The 17,083-nt window shown below is 37.0% G+C and overlaps 1 protein-coding gene across 2 annotated transcripts in view; it reads right to left on the bottom strand.

Moving 5' to 3' along the window:
• The window catches only part of LOC108763249 (band 7 protein AGAP004871), a 180,277-nt gene that overhangs the window by 124,342 nt on the left and 38,852 nt on the right, over positions 1 to 17,083 (bottom strand). The window contains exon 1 of one of the 2 annotated variants that reach the window (XM_018510724.1): positions 14,494 to 14,733. The exons of the other annotated variant lie outside the window; for it this stretch is intronic. Coding sequence (XP_018366226.1) covers positions 14,494 to 14,503 — 10 coding nt within the window. The 5' untranslated portion in view covers positions 14,504 to 14,733. Of the gene's footprint in view, positions 1 to 14,493; positions 14,734 to 17,083 lie in introns of those variants that run through there. 2 annotated transcript variants of the gene reach the window in all.

Consider the following 17,083-nt stretch of genomic DNA (forward strand, 5'->3'; position numbering starts at 1 on the left):
GTCCGTAAAAATCACGTTGCTCCAATCTCGGTCCAAATTCTCCTTTGCCCAAGCGAGTCTTTTCATCACATGTTTTTCGCCTAACAGTGGTTTCTTCATTGTGCTTCGATATTTGATGTTATGCGTAAGGAGATGGGTTCGAATAGTTGTATGTGATATTTCTATACCCTTCTGTTTTAATTTTGCTGCTCCTTGTCGCAATGTTAAGGTCGAGTCCCGCTTAAACAAATTCACAATTTTTTTTTCCATGTTCGGCGTCGCTTTGCCTATCGAGCCACGTTCTGGCAAGTCATCGACATTTTTTGTCTTCTTATATTGCTGAACCCACTTAGCGACGAATGATTTTGACTTTCCCATGTATTTAGCAGCCGCTACATATGACATTTTTGGTCCTTTCGGGTGGGAACAAAGGAACACACCCTCGTAGCGCGATGCGTATGCGGCACTCATAGCGGTTACCGTGTTTCTCAGATAAGAATTCGACACCAACTGAATCTTTTGTGACAAAGCATTCACGACAAAGGTTCCATCTATCGACTCACACAAAAACTAGGACGATATTTGAAGCCAACTGCCATTTATGAATGCTCCAACTTTTCTCTTATAATTGAATTTCACTGATTATCCAGTGCCAAATATGGTAATATAATATGCTGATAATTCAATACCAAGTATCCCACTTTATTAGATTATCCAATGATTCAGATTTAGAGAATGTTTATCATACGTAGGTCGTAGACTCGACGGACATTTTTTCCTGATCGTTTCTTTTATCCTTACTTAAAGGACACAAGCCGCATCTTGCTTATTTTTGCAATTTAATGCAAAAATATAAATCTTAAATTTTTTAACTAAAACAATACGTTGGTCACATTTGCTGACATTTTGACCCGAAGAAAAAATGTTTTTTGCGCGAATGGCTGCTAAATGTTAGAACTACTAATAGTCCGATTAAAAAGGTAAGCATCTCTATCGATAATTAAAACTTCAAACCTCTAATAGATGGCAGGTAAGCGCCTTTCCAAAAGCAGGAAAGTTTTAAAATTGAGTGTGAAAGACGATGATCAGGTCATTGTGACCCAGAAGGACCATAAAGGATTAAACAAAATTTTGGTGGAGTGAAAAACACACTTCACACATTCACTTTGGAGTCCAATTTTTTGGGATTAACTTTACAGGCGAAATGCTGCGCTCCTTATATTCTGTTTCAGATGATTTTTGTTAACGAGTAAATGCTCTCCTCCGCGGCCCTTTGTCGGCGGAGATATGTACTGCTCGCTCGCTCGCGATTTTTGTAGTATATGCAAGACGTATTCATACAATATTCTGAACATTTCATCGACATTTGTATATTCTGTGACAATTCTTTCACTGTGTTGGAATATTCGGCACATTGAGACACGAATCGAACTTTCTATGAATATTTAGCGTTAGCTGCGAAGATATCCCGTTTTATCTTCATTAAATGAGATTGGATTGAAATGGATTGAAATAAATTCAGATTTTTGCATTCACGAACGTTGATAAATCTTTTTTTACACAAATTTTATAACATTGTAACGGGCTCAAATAATTTAAAATTAAAATAAATAATATAAAGGGCTACGAACCAAGCGGAATGTTTATTGCTTAGTAATTATTAAGTTTTATATACTAAATACGCACAAAAATTTTGACCCCTATCGGGTTATTATAAATGTGACAATATTTTTTAATCTCAAAATATTTTTTTTCGTTTATGCGAATTGCATGAAGCACATTTCTACACTTTTCGATTAAAAAAAAGTTTCGGTTTTTTAAGTGTATTGTGGATCGCTCAATTTAAAATTTTAAGTAAGAAATGCAGTTGTTTTTCAATCCAATTGAATCTAAAAAATGTGAAAATTCTACTAAAATATGCATTTGGATAGATTTAAATAGATTAAAATTTCAATCCATTTTCATTTATTGATCCTCAATCTTTTTTTTATCTAGTTTGTGTTTGTAATAAAAATCTTTTCGGTTTTCCGTTTTCTTAGATGATTCGAAAATGAGAAGAGTCTTACGTTTAACATTTCCAAATCTAATTAGAATGCGATATAATGTATTTTTGTAATGAATAATAAATTAAAATAAACATATTGGAACATTCATTACTTATTTATTAAAATTTATATAATAATTTATAAATCATTTTGTTTTTTATATTATTAATGTGGGAAAAGGTCGCGGAAAGCACAGCGAGATGTATGTTCTAAACGTGAGGCGTTTATTATATTCAAGTAAGAAACGTATGTAAAAAGAATACAGGATGTACACGAAGAGTGTGTACGTATATAAAAAGATGGCGCGGGATTTGATGTCGCGAACCCTTTCAATCCCCCGCTTTTGTGATGTCCAATCCAAGTCTCTGGGTGTCTTCGAGGTGGGCTACCCGTTTCAGCGGTTTCGTCAGTGTGTCAGCTGGATTCTCGTTCGATGGAATGTAGGATATTGCGATCGTCCCCTCGTTCAGTTTTTCTCGTACGTGTGGTATGCGATGTCCATGTGTTTAGAGCGTCCTCTCTCAACGTGGTTTTTTGAGAAATCAATCGCTGCTCGATTGTCGCATTGTAGTTCGCATCTTTGGGATGGTAAGTCTGATAAGACCAGTTCGGTGATGAACATTTGCATCCACATAGCTTCCTTGACTCCTGCCAGGGCGACGTATTCTGCTTCCATATGAGATTGTTATGCACTTTTGTTTCGCTGACTTCCAATGTATCAGGTTTTTCCCTAGGGTGGTCGTCATACCGGTGTATGAATGTCGATCGTCGATGTTGCCTGCCCAATTTGCGTCGCTGTGTATCTGGATTGTGGGCGTTTGTCCGGCTCGGTATAGTATGCGAAGTATTGCGTAGTCTTTTGTTCCACTCAGGTATCGAAGTACGTGTTTTGCCTGTACCCAATGTGCTCTGCCGGGATTCGCATTGAATTGCGATAATTTAGTTACTGCGTGCATTATGTCGGGTCTTGTATAGAGAGCTAGATGCATTAATGATCCTATAAATTGCTGGTATGGCACTTTGGCCATCTCTTCTATTTCCTTCGACGATTTAGTGCCTTCCATTTCCGACATCTTTTGCCCGTGTTCGAGGGGCGTCGCAGTTGAACTTAGTATTCGCTTAGTCCATATTTCGCTAGTGTCGACTCTATGTATGCTTTCTAGCTGAGTCGTATATCGCCGTCTCTGTTTCGTTAAATCTTCACTCCTAAAGTATAGGTGATGTCGCCAAGGTCTCTGGCTTCATACCGGTTCGTGATGAGTTGCGTGGCCTTAATCAGCGCACTCTTTTCCTTGGAGAATATGAAAATGTCGTCGACGTATATTATTATGACTGTTCGACTATCCTTACGGTATACACAACTCGACGATTGTAGTCTCTGAAATCTGTTTTCTATTAAGTATTCGTTGGTTTTCATATTCCATCTTCTTCCGGATTGTTTTAGTCCATAGATGGGTCGTTCGAGCTTGATCACTTTTCCCTTTTTGATCTCAAGCATATATAGTTCCTTTTCGAGCTTTCCGTTTAGGTATGCGTTTTTTATATCTATGTGACGCGTATGCCACGCCAGGGTTGCTGTGGCAGCTAGCATGAATCGTAAGACAGAAAAGTTGGCGAGTGAGTATGTTTCACTGTAGTCTATTCCCTTCTCCTGAGAGAATCCATGCGCCACTAGTCTTTCCTTGAATCTCGAAATCTTACCTTCGGAGTCTTTCTTGAGTTTGAATGTCCATCTACAGCCTACGCAACGTTTACTTGGTGGTAGGTCAGCGACTTTCCAGGTCCTTCGATTCTCCAGGCCCTCAATTTCTTCTTGAATGGCTTGTCTCCACTCCTTTGATTATGGCGAGGCTAATGCCTCGTCTATGTCGCGGGGCTCGGCCACTTCGATGAGATTGATCTCCACTTCGCTCTCCGAATAGGATCTTTGTTCGTCTGTGCTGATTTTCGGTTTCTCTTTTCGGCAATATGAATTTCTAACTACTTTCTTAGACCTGTCTACTTTTCTTTTCTCTTGACGTTCGTTTTCAGTCCCCGCTGTCTGTTTTGCTCTGGTATCGTTTTCAGCGTCGTCCGACGAGTATTCTGATGAGTTTTCCGATGTTGAGTGTGGTTCGTCTTTCTTCGTTCTATTTTCGTAATTACGCTGGGGTGTCGTGCCGTGATCTGACTCCGGTTCGCTGTCACTCTCTGACCATATGTAGTTTGTATCTATGTATCGTGCTGTCCCTGTATATCCACTCGTAACCGGTTTTGTCTTCGGCGAATCGTATGTGTTTCGTTATAAGTACGTCAGATTTTCCTGGATACCAAAGACGGTATCCTTTAGTCTGTGACGCGTATCCGACAAGGAAACATTCTACTGCCCTGTCGTCGAGCTTCCTTCTTCCTTGTCTAAGTAGATTAGCATATGCCAGGCATCCGTATGCTTTCAAGTGTTGAACGCTTGGTGTCTTGCTGGTCCATATTGCGAGTGGTGCCTCTCCTTCGATCGACGAGTGTCCGACTCTATCGCGGATATATGCGGCCGTCACTATGGCTTCGGCTCAGAACTTCTGTAGGAGTTCCGCGTCCTTGAGCATTGATCTCACTAAGTCCATGAGCGATTCTATTTATTCTCTCGGCTATTCCGTTCATTTGGAGAGTTTCTACGTTGGATCTTTACTGTTTGATGCCTATATCTTCGAAGAATTCCGTAAGTTCACTGTTGCAGTACTCAAGTCCGTTGTCTGTACGGAATCTTTTTACTTTCGTTCCTTTTTCTCGCTCTACTCCCGCTCTGGCTATATATTTCTCGACGCAACTGGTGACCTCTTCTTTTGGTTTGATGCACATTACGGTTGTCTTTCTCGAGAAATCGTCGATGAACGTGATAAAGTATCTATTGCCGCCAATCGACGGGATGGGCATCGGTCCGCAAAGATCTGAGTGTATCAGTTCGCAGACACTGTGGCTCTGTCTGCCTTTGATTCTTCTACATGCGGTTTTCGTCGATTTACCGATTCGGCATGCGTCGCATTTGTGTCTGTCCATCCGAGCGCCATCCAATCCTCGTACCTTGTTGTGTGTGGCGAGCTTCTCTATAGTGCGGTTGTTCACGTGGCAAAATCGACGGTGCCATAAGTCGTTATCTTTTACTGATGTGAGGTTGGTTTCAATTTTCGTCGTCAGGTCAGTTTCTGCTCTGATATATAAATCGTTTCTTCGAAAGACTTCGCACATTATTTGTCCTGTTGAAGTGTTCCGTATTTTCACCTTGCCTTCTTTGATGCTAAGTTCTTTACCCTTCCTCTTAATTTGAGAAACGGACATTAGGTTCTTTCTGATGTGTGGGACGTAAAAAACGTTGTGTAATACTACCGCCTTCTGTTTGTTTCCGACGAAGGTTCTCAGTACAATGTCGCCTACGCCTTTTGCCTGAAGTTGAGCGGATTTTTGTTTCTCAAGAATCGCCGCTGTGTTGACTGTTTCGCCCTCTATCTCTCGGAAGTTTTAAAACCAGTCTTTTCGTTTGCATACGTGGTGCGTACATCCGCTATCCAATAGCCACCTTTCCTCTATATCGAGATTGTTCAGGGATACTAGAAATGCGTCAAGATCTCTTTTATTTTTATTAGTATTCTGTGATTGTTACCTGGTTTGGAGCGGCAGTCCCTCACAAAGTGACCAAGTTTCTTGCAGTTAAAGCATGTCGTTTTGGACATGGCCTGCGTCATTGACACGTTTGATACTTTGTTACTTCGAGTGCCTTTGGATTTTTTGCCGATCTGCAATGCCTCCATTGGTCCGCTTGCGTTGTCTTTGTCATCTGTGCGTGAACGGCGTCTTCGTATTCAGCTAGAAGAACGCGAATAACCTCAACGAATGTGAATCTATCGTCCGATAAGCTTGCTAATGCCATATTAAGGTTTTCGTATGTGTCCTGTAGTCCGGTGAATATTGCGTACGCAGTCTTCGTCTCTCGTTTCCGCGCCTGCTTGTTTAAGGTTAGCGGCCGCGACTTTGGCTTTCGCTACGCATGATGACATCGTTTCGCCATCTTTCATCAGGTGGCACCCAGTTGGACACGGCTCAATTGGACACGAGCCACTCACAGCGCTTGAGACTACAAAGCTCCTAAGCACCGGTCGCTGTGATTGGTGGTGTCCAATCGAGCCGTGGTCAATCGGGATCACCCCTCTTTCATATTAATGTGATAAAATTCTTTCTTTAATTATGTTACGTACTGCAGACGCAGATTCTTTTCTTTCGAGAGAATCGACTCCGCCGCAACTACGATTGGCGCTTGCGAGACGCGAATAGGAGTCCCATTATAAAAACTAAAAAACAGACCACACAGGCTCCGTGAAAAACTCGTAAACACGCCAATTAACCCGGAAAAATAACAACACTAAGGTAGGCCTAAAAGGGATAAGATTGCGAAAAATATCATAAATGGACCTAAGTCACACGATAATAAAAATTCAAGCTGTTGTCCGAGTTGTTGACCAACAATTTCATCTTAAGAAAAACAGGCGCCGCTTCGCCATAAAAATAATAAAAAACATGAGATAACTTCTCACGGTTGTTTACTTACCAGGTATGTAAATATGAAACCGGAATTTTTTAATAGAAAATACACGTTTATTGCATGAAAATGATAAAAAATATTTTATTCGAAGTATGGCCCATCGCTAGCTATACATTTTTCTCACCTGTCTGACAATTTGTGGATGCGACGCCAAAAAAATTGTTGCTTTTTTGAGCCAAACCAGTCATCTAGCCATTTTCGTACATCTTCGTACGAAGTGAAGCGCTGCTGAGCAGTGCGTGTCCCATCGATGCAAATAAGTAGTAATCGGACGGAGCCAAGTCTGGTGAGTAAGCCGCATGCGAAAGTATTTCCCAACCAAACGCCTCAATCGTTTCCTTGACCAGTTTTGCTGTGTGTGATGGTGCATTATCATGAAGCAAAATCACTTTATGTTGCCTTTTTTGATATTCCGGTCGTTTTTCATGCAAAGCTTGATTCAAATTGATCATTTGTTGTCGGTAGCGTTCAGTATTTTAGCAGCTCATAATAGATCACACCTTTCTGATCCCACCAAACACAGAGCATTGTCTTCCGTCCATAGCGATTTGGCCTTGTAGTCGATGTCGATGGTTCGCCTGGAGTTACCCATGATCTTTTACGATTAGGAGGATTCTCAAAATATATCCACTTTTCATCGCCAGTCACAATTCGATGGAGAAATGAATTTCTTTCGTACCTGGCGAGCAGCATTTCGCAAGTGGTTTTTCGGTTTTCCTGCTGTCTTTCATTCAGTTCATGTGGAACCCATTTTCCCATCTTCTGGATCTTTCCCATGGATTTCAAACGTATGGAGACGGCTTCTCGTGTCACATTCAATTGATCCGCGAGTTGTTGTTGAGTTTGAGCGTCATCCTCATCCAACAATGCTTGCAATTCGCTGTCTTCAAACTTTTTCGTTGGTTTTCCACGTTCTTCGTTTAGCACGTCAAAATCGCCACTTTTGAATTTTTTAAACCACTCAAAGCACTATGATTTACCAAAAGCATGCTCACCGTAAACTTCGACAAGCATTCGATGCGATTCTGCAGCAGTTTTCTTCAAATGGTAACAGAAAATCAATGCTGTCCGCAAATCGTAGTTTCCAGGCACAAAATTCGACATGTTCAACGCTATTACAAACTATACTGTTATATGAAACTTGTATTGTTGTAAATTGAAAATCTTTATCAGATGTCAGAACAAGGAAATAGCGTCAATGACGCGGTCTGACGACAACTACATTGATAGCTATGGCCATCTATTGGTAAATTTCGGTTTCATATTTACATACCTGGTAGTCATATTTTTCACGATGATGAAGGAATCCGTAACTCGCTTAAAGCAATCTTGCCCCTTTTAAAGAAAACTTAAATCATTCCTTTTGTTCGCTAAACCCCTTTTTTCAATGCATTTTAAATTAATAACGATAGGACGTTTTAAAAATCATAAATCTCGCGCAACATTGCAACTATTACATCCTAGACAAAGGGCACTACGCCCTTTTTTCGGAGTATAAATAGAGGCCTCGTAGAAGCGCAGAGAGTCAGTCAAAAATTCAAACTAGGCGAATCCACGTCGGGAGTTCGCGACAATAACACAAATCAACTCGCGTCAGTTCGCAAGAAAAATAGTACGTTGTTCGAGTGCTCTGTCGATCTCTGGGGTTCATCGAGACCACCCACCCGCCAACTGCTATCCTTGGCTGCTCTTGCGTGGACGCTGAACCTCACGATCAACCGATTCTCTTGCCGAACGAACATCTCACGCATCACCATCAGTAAGTCTATCCGTCCTACATTCAGTGATGCACATCTAGCTCCCGGGCACCACGAGAATCAGCTCCACCACTCTCGCTGTCTCGCTCCCTCTCGCGCAGCGGCTGCGAGAGTGGTGGAGCTGATTCTCGTGGTGCCCGGGAGCCAGATGTGCATCACTGCCTACATTTATACACACACCCCCCCTTCTCCGTATCAGCGTACACAACCACATATATATATGCACAAGTATTTTAATCCCCCACTTAATTATAGTGCGGACTCACACGAATAAAAACAAACGGGGACGAACTCCTTGTGTCCGGCGGAGTTCGCGGAACCGTCCGGTACCTGACAACCTAACACCGATAGAACCGACCTGCAGCCGCCCTACCGTGATAGTAACGCCGCGGCCACCCGAAAGGGTACCTCCTCTAGTACTTTCACTACCGCTCGACAACTCGATTGACTATACACCCGTATCATACTCGCCCACACCAACACCTACAGAACCGCTTGACCTAACAATCCCTCCAATCCTCGACCCTGGCGTTCTAGAGATCCTTAACTACTCTCCCCCGCCCTTCGAGGAACGATTCCTTACCTCTCCTTCCCTTTTTGACCAGCTCCCAACTCCCCCTCCTATCCACCCCGATCCCCAATCCATCGATTGGGATCGGATCTTTCGACTACTCTCATTCTCCTCCAACGAAGGGGATAGAGTAATCACAGTGTATATCCCAGGGAATTCCTCCCCCTTCCTTGTACAACTCAAACACCTCGTCCCAGCCTGCTCGTAGACCACCTTCCTTGCTACTAACACCGAATAATCACCCCCTCCTCTCTTACACACACACACACACACACACACACACACACACACACACACACACACACACACACACACACACACACACACACACACACACACACACAAATCAAAATTGTTATCAACGAAAATGCTATACGCGCTCAATCACAATTTTAAGATCATTGTAACTAGACCTAGCTTAATTATGTAAATTAGCTTTAGCTTTATTTAAATAAATAGTTTATAAAATTTAACTAAAGATTCCTCCGAGTAATTTTTAATCGCTCCACTCGTATCCCGTTCCCTATAACGCCTAAGATCGCGCAAGGTCCAGTTCCGGATCAAAAGGATTAAGTTCCTTGACCCAAAAAGTAGGACCGACGTTCGCACTGTCCATCAGAACAGGTGTCATAGCGTCCCTTCAGGACGTTGACCCACATTCCGGGACTTAAAAGGGTGCTAATGACTCACAACTGTACGCTTCCGTGCGTATACCTGTGAGATTGAGTCAACCGTCCTTCCATACCCTCTCCATCTTCCTTCTCTCTCTCTCTCTCTCTCTCACTCTCTCTCTCTCTCTCTCTCTCTCTCCCTCACCAAATTACCAAGGGTTGGACGTAACAATTGCATTATACAGATTCTATTAATGGGTTGATGTACCTGCTTTAAGGACGACCATGCTTCGTTGGCGTCGTTGCATTCCTCGACGTGGATCTGTTGATTCAGTTCAATATGCAGTCCGATGGCGGCCATTGCTTTGCCGTCGTTGTTGTGAAAAACTTTCCTTTCCGCCTCGGTTGCATTTTCGCTTACTGTAATCATGCCGAGGGCGTATTCTAAGAGTCCCTTATTTTTGAGATACCATTTCATCTCCGTTTTCTACGTTCTATGGTTGCAGTCTGACAGCTTCGTTATATGAATTTCTACTCTCGCTTCGTGGCTTGCCATATTGAGAAGTGCCTTATTTTTTCTCGGCGAATGTATCACTTATGCAAGCTTCCGTATCTTTTTTTTTACTCTTCGTTCACTACGTATCTGGGTCCATAATCATGTGGGAAAAGGTCGCGGAAAACACAGCGAGATGTATGTTCTAAACGTGAGGCGTTTATTATATTCAAGTAAGAGAATACAGGATGTACATGAAGTGTGTACGTATAAATATAAAAAGATGGCGCGCGTAAGACGTGACAGCGCCGCCATAGTGTCGACGTCGCCCCGTGAGTTCACGGCGCGGGATTTGATGTCGCGAACCCTTTCAATTAATTTGTTTAAAATTTTAATTTTCATTATTAATGTAAGCATTCAATATCTATTTCACTTTAACCCATGCATGTAGCAAAGTGTGAAGGAATTTATATTTTTTACTTATAAAACTTTGTCACATTTTGAATTTTTAAATATTTTCAAAAATGCTAAAGCAGGTTGTTTTTAACATTATAAACTAGGATCTTGTAAAAAAAATTTGTTCATTTGAACACCTTGTTTCATTAACTCAAAGATTAAGTAACCGCTTTGCCCCAGTCTCTACACTCCCTACGTACCTATTTATTTATGAACATTTACGATATCTTCATATTTTAAAATTATACACAATTTTTTTCGAAACTATAACCTTATATTTTTAACTAACTATATTTTAATGGATTTATATAAAAATTTATAAAAGAACGAGCGTGGCAAAGAAAAAGCAGCGCACTGGTCTGCTGTGCTAGAGATCTTGGGTTCCCGGCAGAACCAAAATATTTTCGTACGCTCATGTCTTCTTTTAGAGGAAATCGGACGATTAAATAATAACACTGAATAAAATATAAATTTTAATTATTTTATGAAAATTGTTTTGACTATTTTAACCTTAGTTTTAAGCACCCTTACTACACGTTGAATCATTCGTATTCTGGATTAAATTTCATCATTTTTACAAGTATATAAAAATTATTAAACGATTTTTGCGCATATTTTGACATCTTTAGAAAGTATTTGTAAAATTGCATATTTTTATAAAAGATTGTATATGAATTGTTGTAACTAAATATAGTTAACAAAATGAGAAAAATGCACTTCTTCATACAAAAATGTAAAACTCTGAAACAAAAATAAGTAAATATATATTTCAATATCTTAATTGATATTCCAAACTACAAAAGAAAATACAGTTTAAATGACGGCGTCTAAAAAGTTTAGTTTTTTGTGGCTTGAAAATGATATTTTTAATTATTACTATTGTATTAAAAAAACTTATAATTTATTAGGAAAATGTTCTTTATAACATTACAGACAACATAATATATAATATTACTGACAACATTTTATATACATATGAGTATCAAAAACCAGTTTTTATTAAGGGCTAATGTTGTTCTACGGTTAAATTCTTTCTTTAATAATTCACGGAATATTCCCGCAATGTAAACAAGAATTAGTTGAAAATAAAGAAAAAAGTTAAAATAATTTTAATTACAAAAATGTACACACTACAGATGAGTTATTTATGACCCAGAGGTGAACTTCGGAGTTACTCTAATTAAAGGATAGCACGAATTGTGACCGGCAACGCACAAAACTTGTATTCTAGATGTAAAATTTTTTTAGGAATAGAAAAGAGACCGGTATTTGATCAGATGCTCTTAATATTTTAAAGGAAAGAAGTGTGCAGGACACAAATAATCCAAATGTGTGTATTAAGGGTTAATTTTTATTTTACAGTTTAAAGTAAAAAATATATTTAATAAAATATATATCTCAATTATAACAAAGTTTAATTAAAGTGAATTAAATTTCGTATTAAACTGTATCGAAATTAAAACAAAAAATAAACTTGACATTGTGAAAAATGTCTAATTTCTAATTTCAGAAAGGAATAATTACATTTCTTTTAACATAACGATGCATGGCTTATATAGTTTGCAATACTAATAGAATCAGTATTTGATTTTATAAATATTAAATATATTATTTAAAAGATTATTACAATTGTTTGGAATAAAAGCATTTTAAGGGTAAAGGAAAGGCCCCTATTATGAGATATTCTAATTCATTTTGGATAAATGCTAGAAGTCTATGGATAGAACTTAAAAAAATAATAGGTCATTTTGAAGGGAATTTAATAAGCTTTAAGATAATGTTATATAAAATTTAATTCAAATTTAATTTTTTTTTTTAATTAAAGAAATGTAAAAAGTGAGCAAATCACAAAATCATAAAATTGTGCTCCTAATATGAGATGCCCCGAGAAATCGATAATAAAACGCAAAATATATCAGTATTGCAATGAAAAAACTTTATTTCATGTTTCTAAAATGCAAACAAACACAACCAGCATGCGTGAAAAATGAGCGTGCGATAGATTGTACCCAGAACACGTATTCAGGTAGTTGGAATCAAGCATCACAGAAATAGGCACTCAACGTTCATTCCGGTTGTCCTTTTTATTATAGTACAATGACATGTATTCTTTAGCAATAATTTTCACTATAACATAGTAGCATAGGTTATTTCATATTAGAAATACCCTGGGTATCTCATATTACGATTTCCATGTCTTATGGTTTTATGATCATCAAATCTAACTTCTATAATTAAACAATTCAACATATCCCGTATTTTTCTATTAGTACGAACTTACTCTATCACTACATGAAGAATTTATTCCCAAATATTTATTTATTAAACAATAAACAAGATTTAAAGGCTCATCTCAACGAAACTTGAAGATATCCAAATTCTAAAATCTTTTTTTACAATGACTACAGGCATGATCTAATAATGAATTTTCTACTAAATAATTTTCAATCTAAGAGCAATAAATTTATGATGGAACCAATAGATAGCGTTTATTAGTTTAGCAGAAACACCGCTATTTCATATTAGGCGCCTATCTCATAATAGGGGACTTTCGTCTATTAAGCAAAGTTCAAAAAAAATTCCAAATTCTTTTATACTTTTCCCTAATTATTCCATATTTTTCAGATCTGTGGTAACACTAATTAAGAAGTGTCAATTTAACGCAAAATGTTTAAATAACACAATCACATCATGTTAAATTAACACTCGGTTTGTTAAAAATTCAACACAAAAATTTTAACAAAAGCCGATTTTATCACAAACGCAAAAATATTGTTAATGTAATAGGTATAAAATATATACAATTGCCATTCATTCCACCAACGCCTTCAGTAACTCTACAAATCAATATGCATGTCATGGAATACACGTGCACATAACCTACATTCAAAAAATGATTCTGATCACAATATTACATTCTAGGGAAATACTCAATAAAATTCAGAAGAAGCTCTGATTTTTATTTAGCGCTTGGTATTAGTTCGAACGAAATATTTACCTTAAAAATGTTATCTCGATAAATTTAAATAATCGATGGATATACGCACACGAAAGTGTCTTATTATAATTTAATCTTTTGAAAAATATAATATAGCTTGAAATAATAATTTTATCTTTGTCGAATTTGTGCAATATAATGTTTATCTTCTATAGCTGAACTTTTTGTATTTTTCATTTTTTTTCTATTTTTCCTTAACATCTGATTATATAAAATTTTATTTCTAAAAGTACAAAAAAATATATAACGTAATATAATCACAAAAGACAGCCCTACATTGTGATAAGTCTACAAGTGTAGAATGCAAGAAACAATAAGTCAATTACCTCCAAAATTGCATGCATAATATTCATAAAAGACCACAAATTATTCAATCCTGTTTCCAAAACGCATCAGAGAAAGGGAAATACAATTGTTATTCGATAAAATGATAGTATCTATAATAATAATACAATATTTATTTTATTCTGAGAAAATGTAAATGTTCATGCATATTTAAATTTATGCTTAATTTGTCCACAATATCTTTTCTATTTTTTGTCATTACTAAGTTATCTTATTTTAATATTATCCTATTTTGTACGCAAATAATAAACATATATATATATATACATATACATATTTTATATGTATGTATACATATAAAAGATAAACTAATTTAGAATTTAGGTAATAAATAATATTCATCAAATTAAATCAAAAATATTTAAATCAATAAAAATCGAAAAGAATAAATGTGAATCAACTTAAAGAAAAGCAACACGATAATAGTAGACATAAGAGAGAGATGTATGAAAAAATATATGACATTAATCAATCTTATAATAGAAAAAAATTATACAATAATGCATAATTACAAGAAAAGAAAACAGCGCAATAAGGAACAATTAATAATTTGGTTGTTTCCAAAAGTCCTTGCTTGTTCAATATTTAATAAATCAAGTAAACTTCTCCATATGATAGGTCTGCTTTAAGTCGATCGATTTTGTCAATCCTTATTTTCAAACGCTCACCGTCCGTCATCTTGAAGCAATGTCCTGATCTCGATTCTCACATTCACTCAGGCAGGATCGTTAGCGCAATAGCTCGAAAAAATGGTAAATATTTTAATTGAAAGATCGAAGTATCGTAGAGAATCGAACGAATTGGATTATTAGCACGATATTCACCTCTCACACGGTAACCGCGACTAGATGTTACCACCGTGACAATCTTTCTTTCTCTCCCTTTCATACTCTGTTTCTGTTTTTCCCTCTCCCTAACTCCCTTACCCTCTCTTACAACCATTCTCCTTCCCTCGTTCTTCCTCTTTCAGCCCAGTAACCACTCTTTCATTTATCCTCGTCTTCATCAAAGCAGCATGCGCGAGATGCGCGTCCACGGCCATCTACCTTTGCCGGCTGCCGCCTTCCTTCGTTCTCTACTGCTCTTTCATCCCTCGTTTTCTATCTCTACATCCACTCTTTGGCCAGTATTTATAGTCGATTCTTATATTTAATACTATCTTCAGATGTCTCAAAATATCACGGACCAATCAGAGGACCGTATTAGTGTCTTAAGACATTACTTAAAACGGTCTTACAATAAAAATTATAAATACCAGCCTTTGTACAAAAGAGAAAGTGTAAAAATGGCTAATTTTGGCCCTCAATGCACACCTTTAAAACCTGTACAGTTATTATCTTGAAGATCTATACATTTGTAGAAGAAAATGTGTTTATTCAGGAAAGCTTGAGAAAGCTCCAGGAAAACTTTCAAAAATCATAAAATGGGTTGTATGAACGCTTTGCAAAAAACTCATTTTGTTTCTAATAAACAATAGATTTCTAAACTAATAATGTGTTTACATTTAACACATGTTTGATCATTAAATACTGTAAGAATAGTATCAGAAAGATATACAATATACGGGATGTCCCACCTAAAACAGAACACCGAAATATGTCAAAAACTAAATCCGATGAAATTGTTCAGATCAAAGTTGTATTAATTGAAAGAGAACAAATAACGGTAAAATCAATTTTTGAATAAAATTGATTTTTCAAGGTCACATGAAAGTCATTTCCATTTATTTAAATGGAATGATATGAATTTTTACATAACATGTCTCCTTTAATTATTCTGCATATAAAAATGTTAAGGTAGAGATATCAAAGAATCAATAATTCATGAGACATTTTTTATGTCAATATGTGTTAAAATAAAGCGTAAAATATCTCGTAGTATATAATATTTCATGTCAATATGTGTTAAAATAAAGTGTAAAATATCTCGTAGTATATAATATTTCATGTCAATATGTGTTAAAATAATCAAAGATTTTTCGATAACTTTACCTTAACATTTTTATATGCAAAATAATTAAAGGAGTCATATTATGTAAAAAAATTATACCATTCCATTTTTAAAAGTAGAGATCATCTTTATGTGACCTTAAAAAATCAATTTTATTTTTTAACTGATTTTACTGTTATTTATCCCCTTTCAAGCCATACAACTTTTACTGACATTTTACCTACTAAGTTCACTTTTCGATATATTTTGTTTTAGGTAGAACATCTTGTATTTTCCTTAATCTCTCAGGTATTGCCATGTATTCTTATATTAGGTGTTAAACTTAATTCCTGCCGTTTTTCGTCTCCAAAATTGATTTGTTTCGGAGGGAAATACCTTAATCAAAGTATTATTAATTGTTAGAGTTATGCTCAGTTTGCGTGAGGGTAGGGTATTTATTGTAAGCACTGAGAACAATTTGGCTTCAAGTGTATCCACCTTTTAATGCGTATAAAATACAGCGAATAATAAGAACGTTGTTTTACATGAGTGACGAGAGGCGCGGGATATAGAAAAGATAAAGGTGTACCAACCACGGAAAGCAAAAAGAACAAGAAAGCAAAATAGCGCCACATGAGTTAGATGACGCATCGGGAATAAAGTCGGTAAAGCTGCATTACAGTTCTGGTGCGTGTACAAACTACAAAAGTAACAATAAAACTAAAAAGTATATGATTGAATAGAGAACGCGTTATTGCATAAAAGATAATATAGAAGTATGCAGCCGTGAATAAATCCTACACTCCCCCTTAAATTTTGATCTCAAATAAATTTACGATATATTTATGACTCCGATCTTCTTCCTGATGTTAACGAACGCTGCGATATTCAATGGTTTGGTCAGTATATCAGCTATGTTATCTTGGCTCTTGACGTATCTTAGCTGTATCTCTCCGTTTCTGACTGCTTCTCTCACCGAGTGATACTTGATGTCAATTGACTTGCCTCTTCTTGTTTCTGTATTCGATGCTACTATTGCGGATTGGTTGTCTTCAAACATGTCGTAAGTCTTGACATCTAGTCTAAAAAATTCGCACAGGGTTCGGATATATCGTCCCTCTCTGATTGCTTCACACAATTATATACAGGGTGCGGCACCAAAATCCGGACAAATCGAACAATTTCTTTAAACAAAATGTTTTTGATGAAAAATTAAATATTAAAAAAAATCTTTTTACATGGCACTTGGGGGATCCCTATAGAGCATAATTATTCGATATATCCCCCATTAGCTTGAATTATGGCCTCTATTTTCTGTCTGAAGCGTTC

This window comes from Trachymyrmex cornetzi, unplaced genomic scaffold (genome assembly GCF_001594075.2).
Source record: "Trachymyrmex cornetzi isolate Tcor2-1 unplaced genomic scaffold, Tcor1.1 scaffold1100, whole genome shotgun sequence".
Taxonomy (NCBI): domain Eukaryota; kingdom Metazoa; phylum Arthropoda; class Insecta; order Hymenoptera; family Formicidae; genus Trachymyrmex; species Trachymyrmex cornetzi.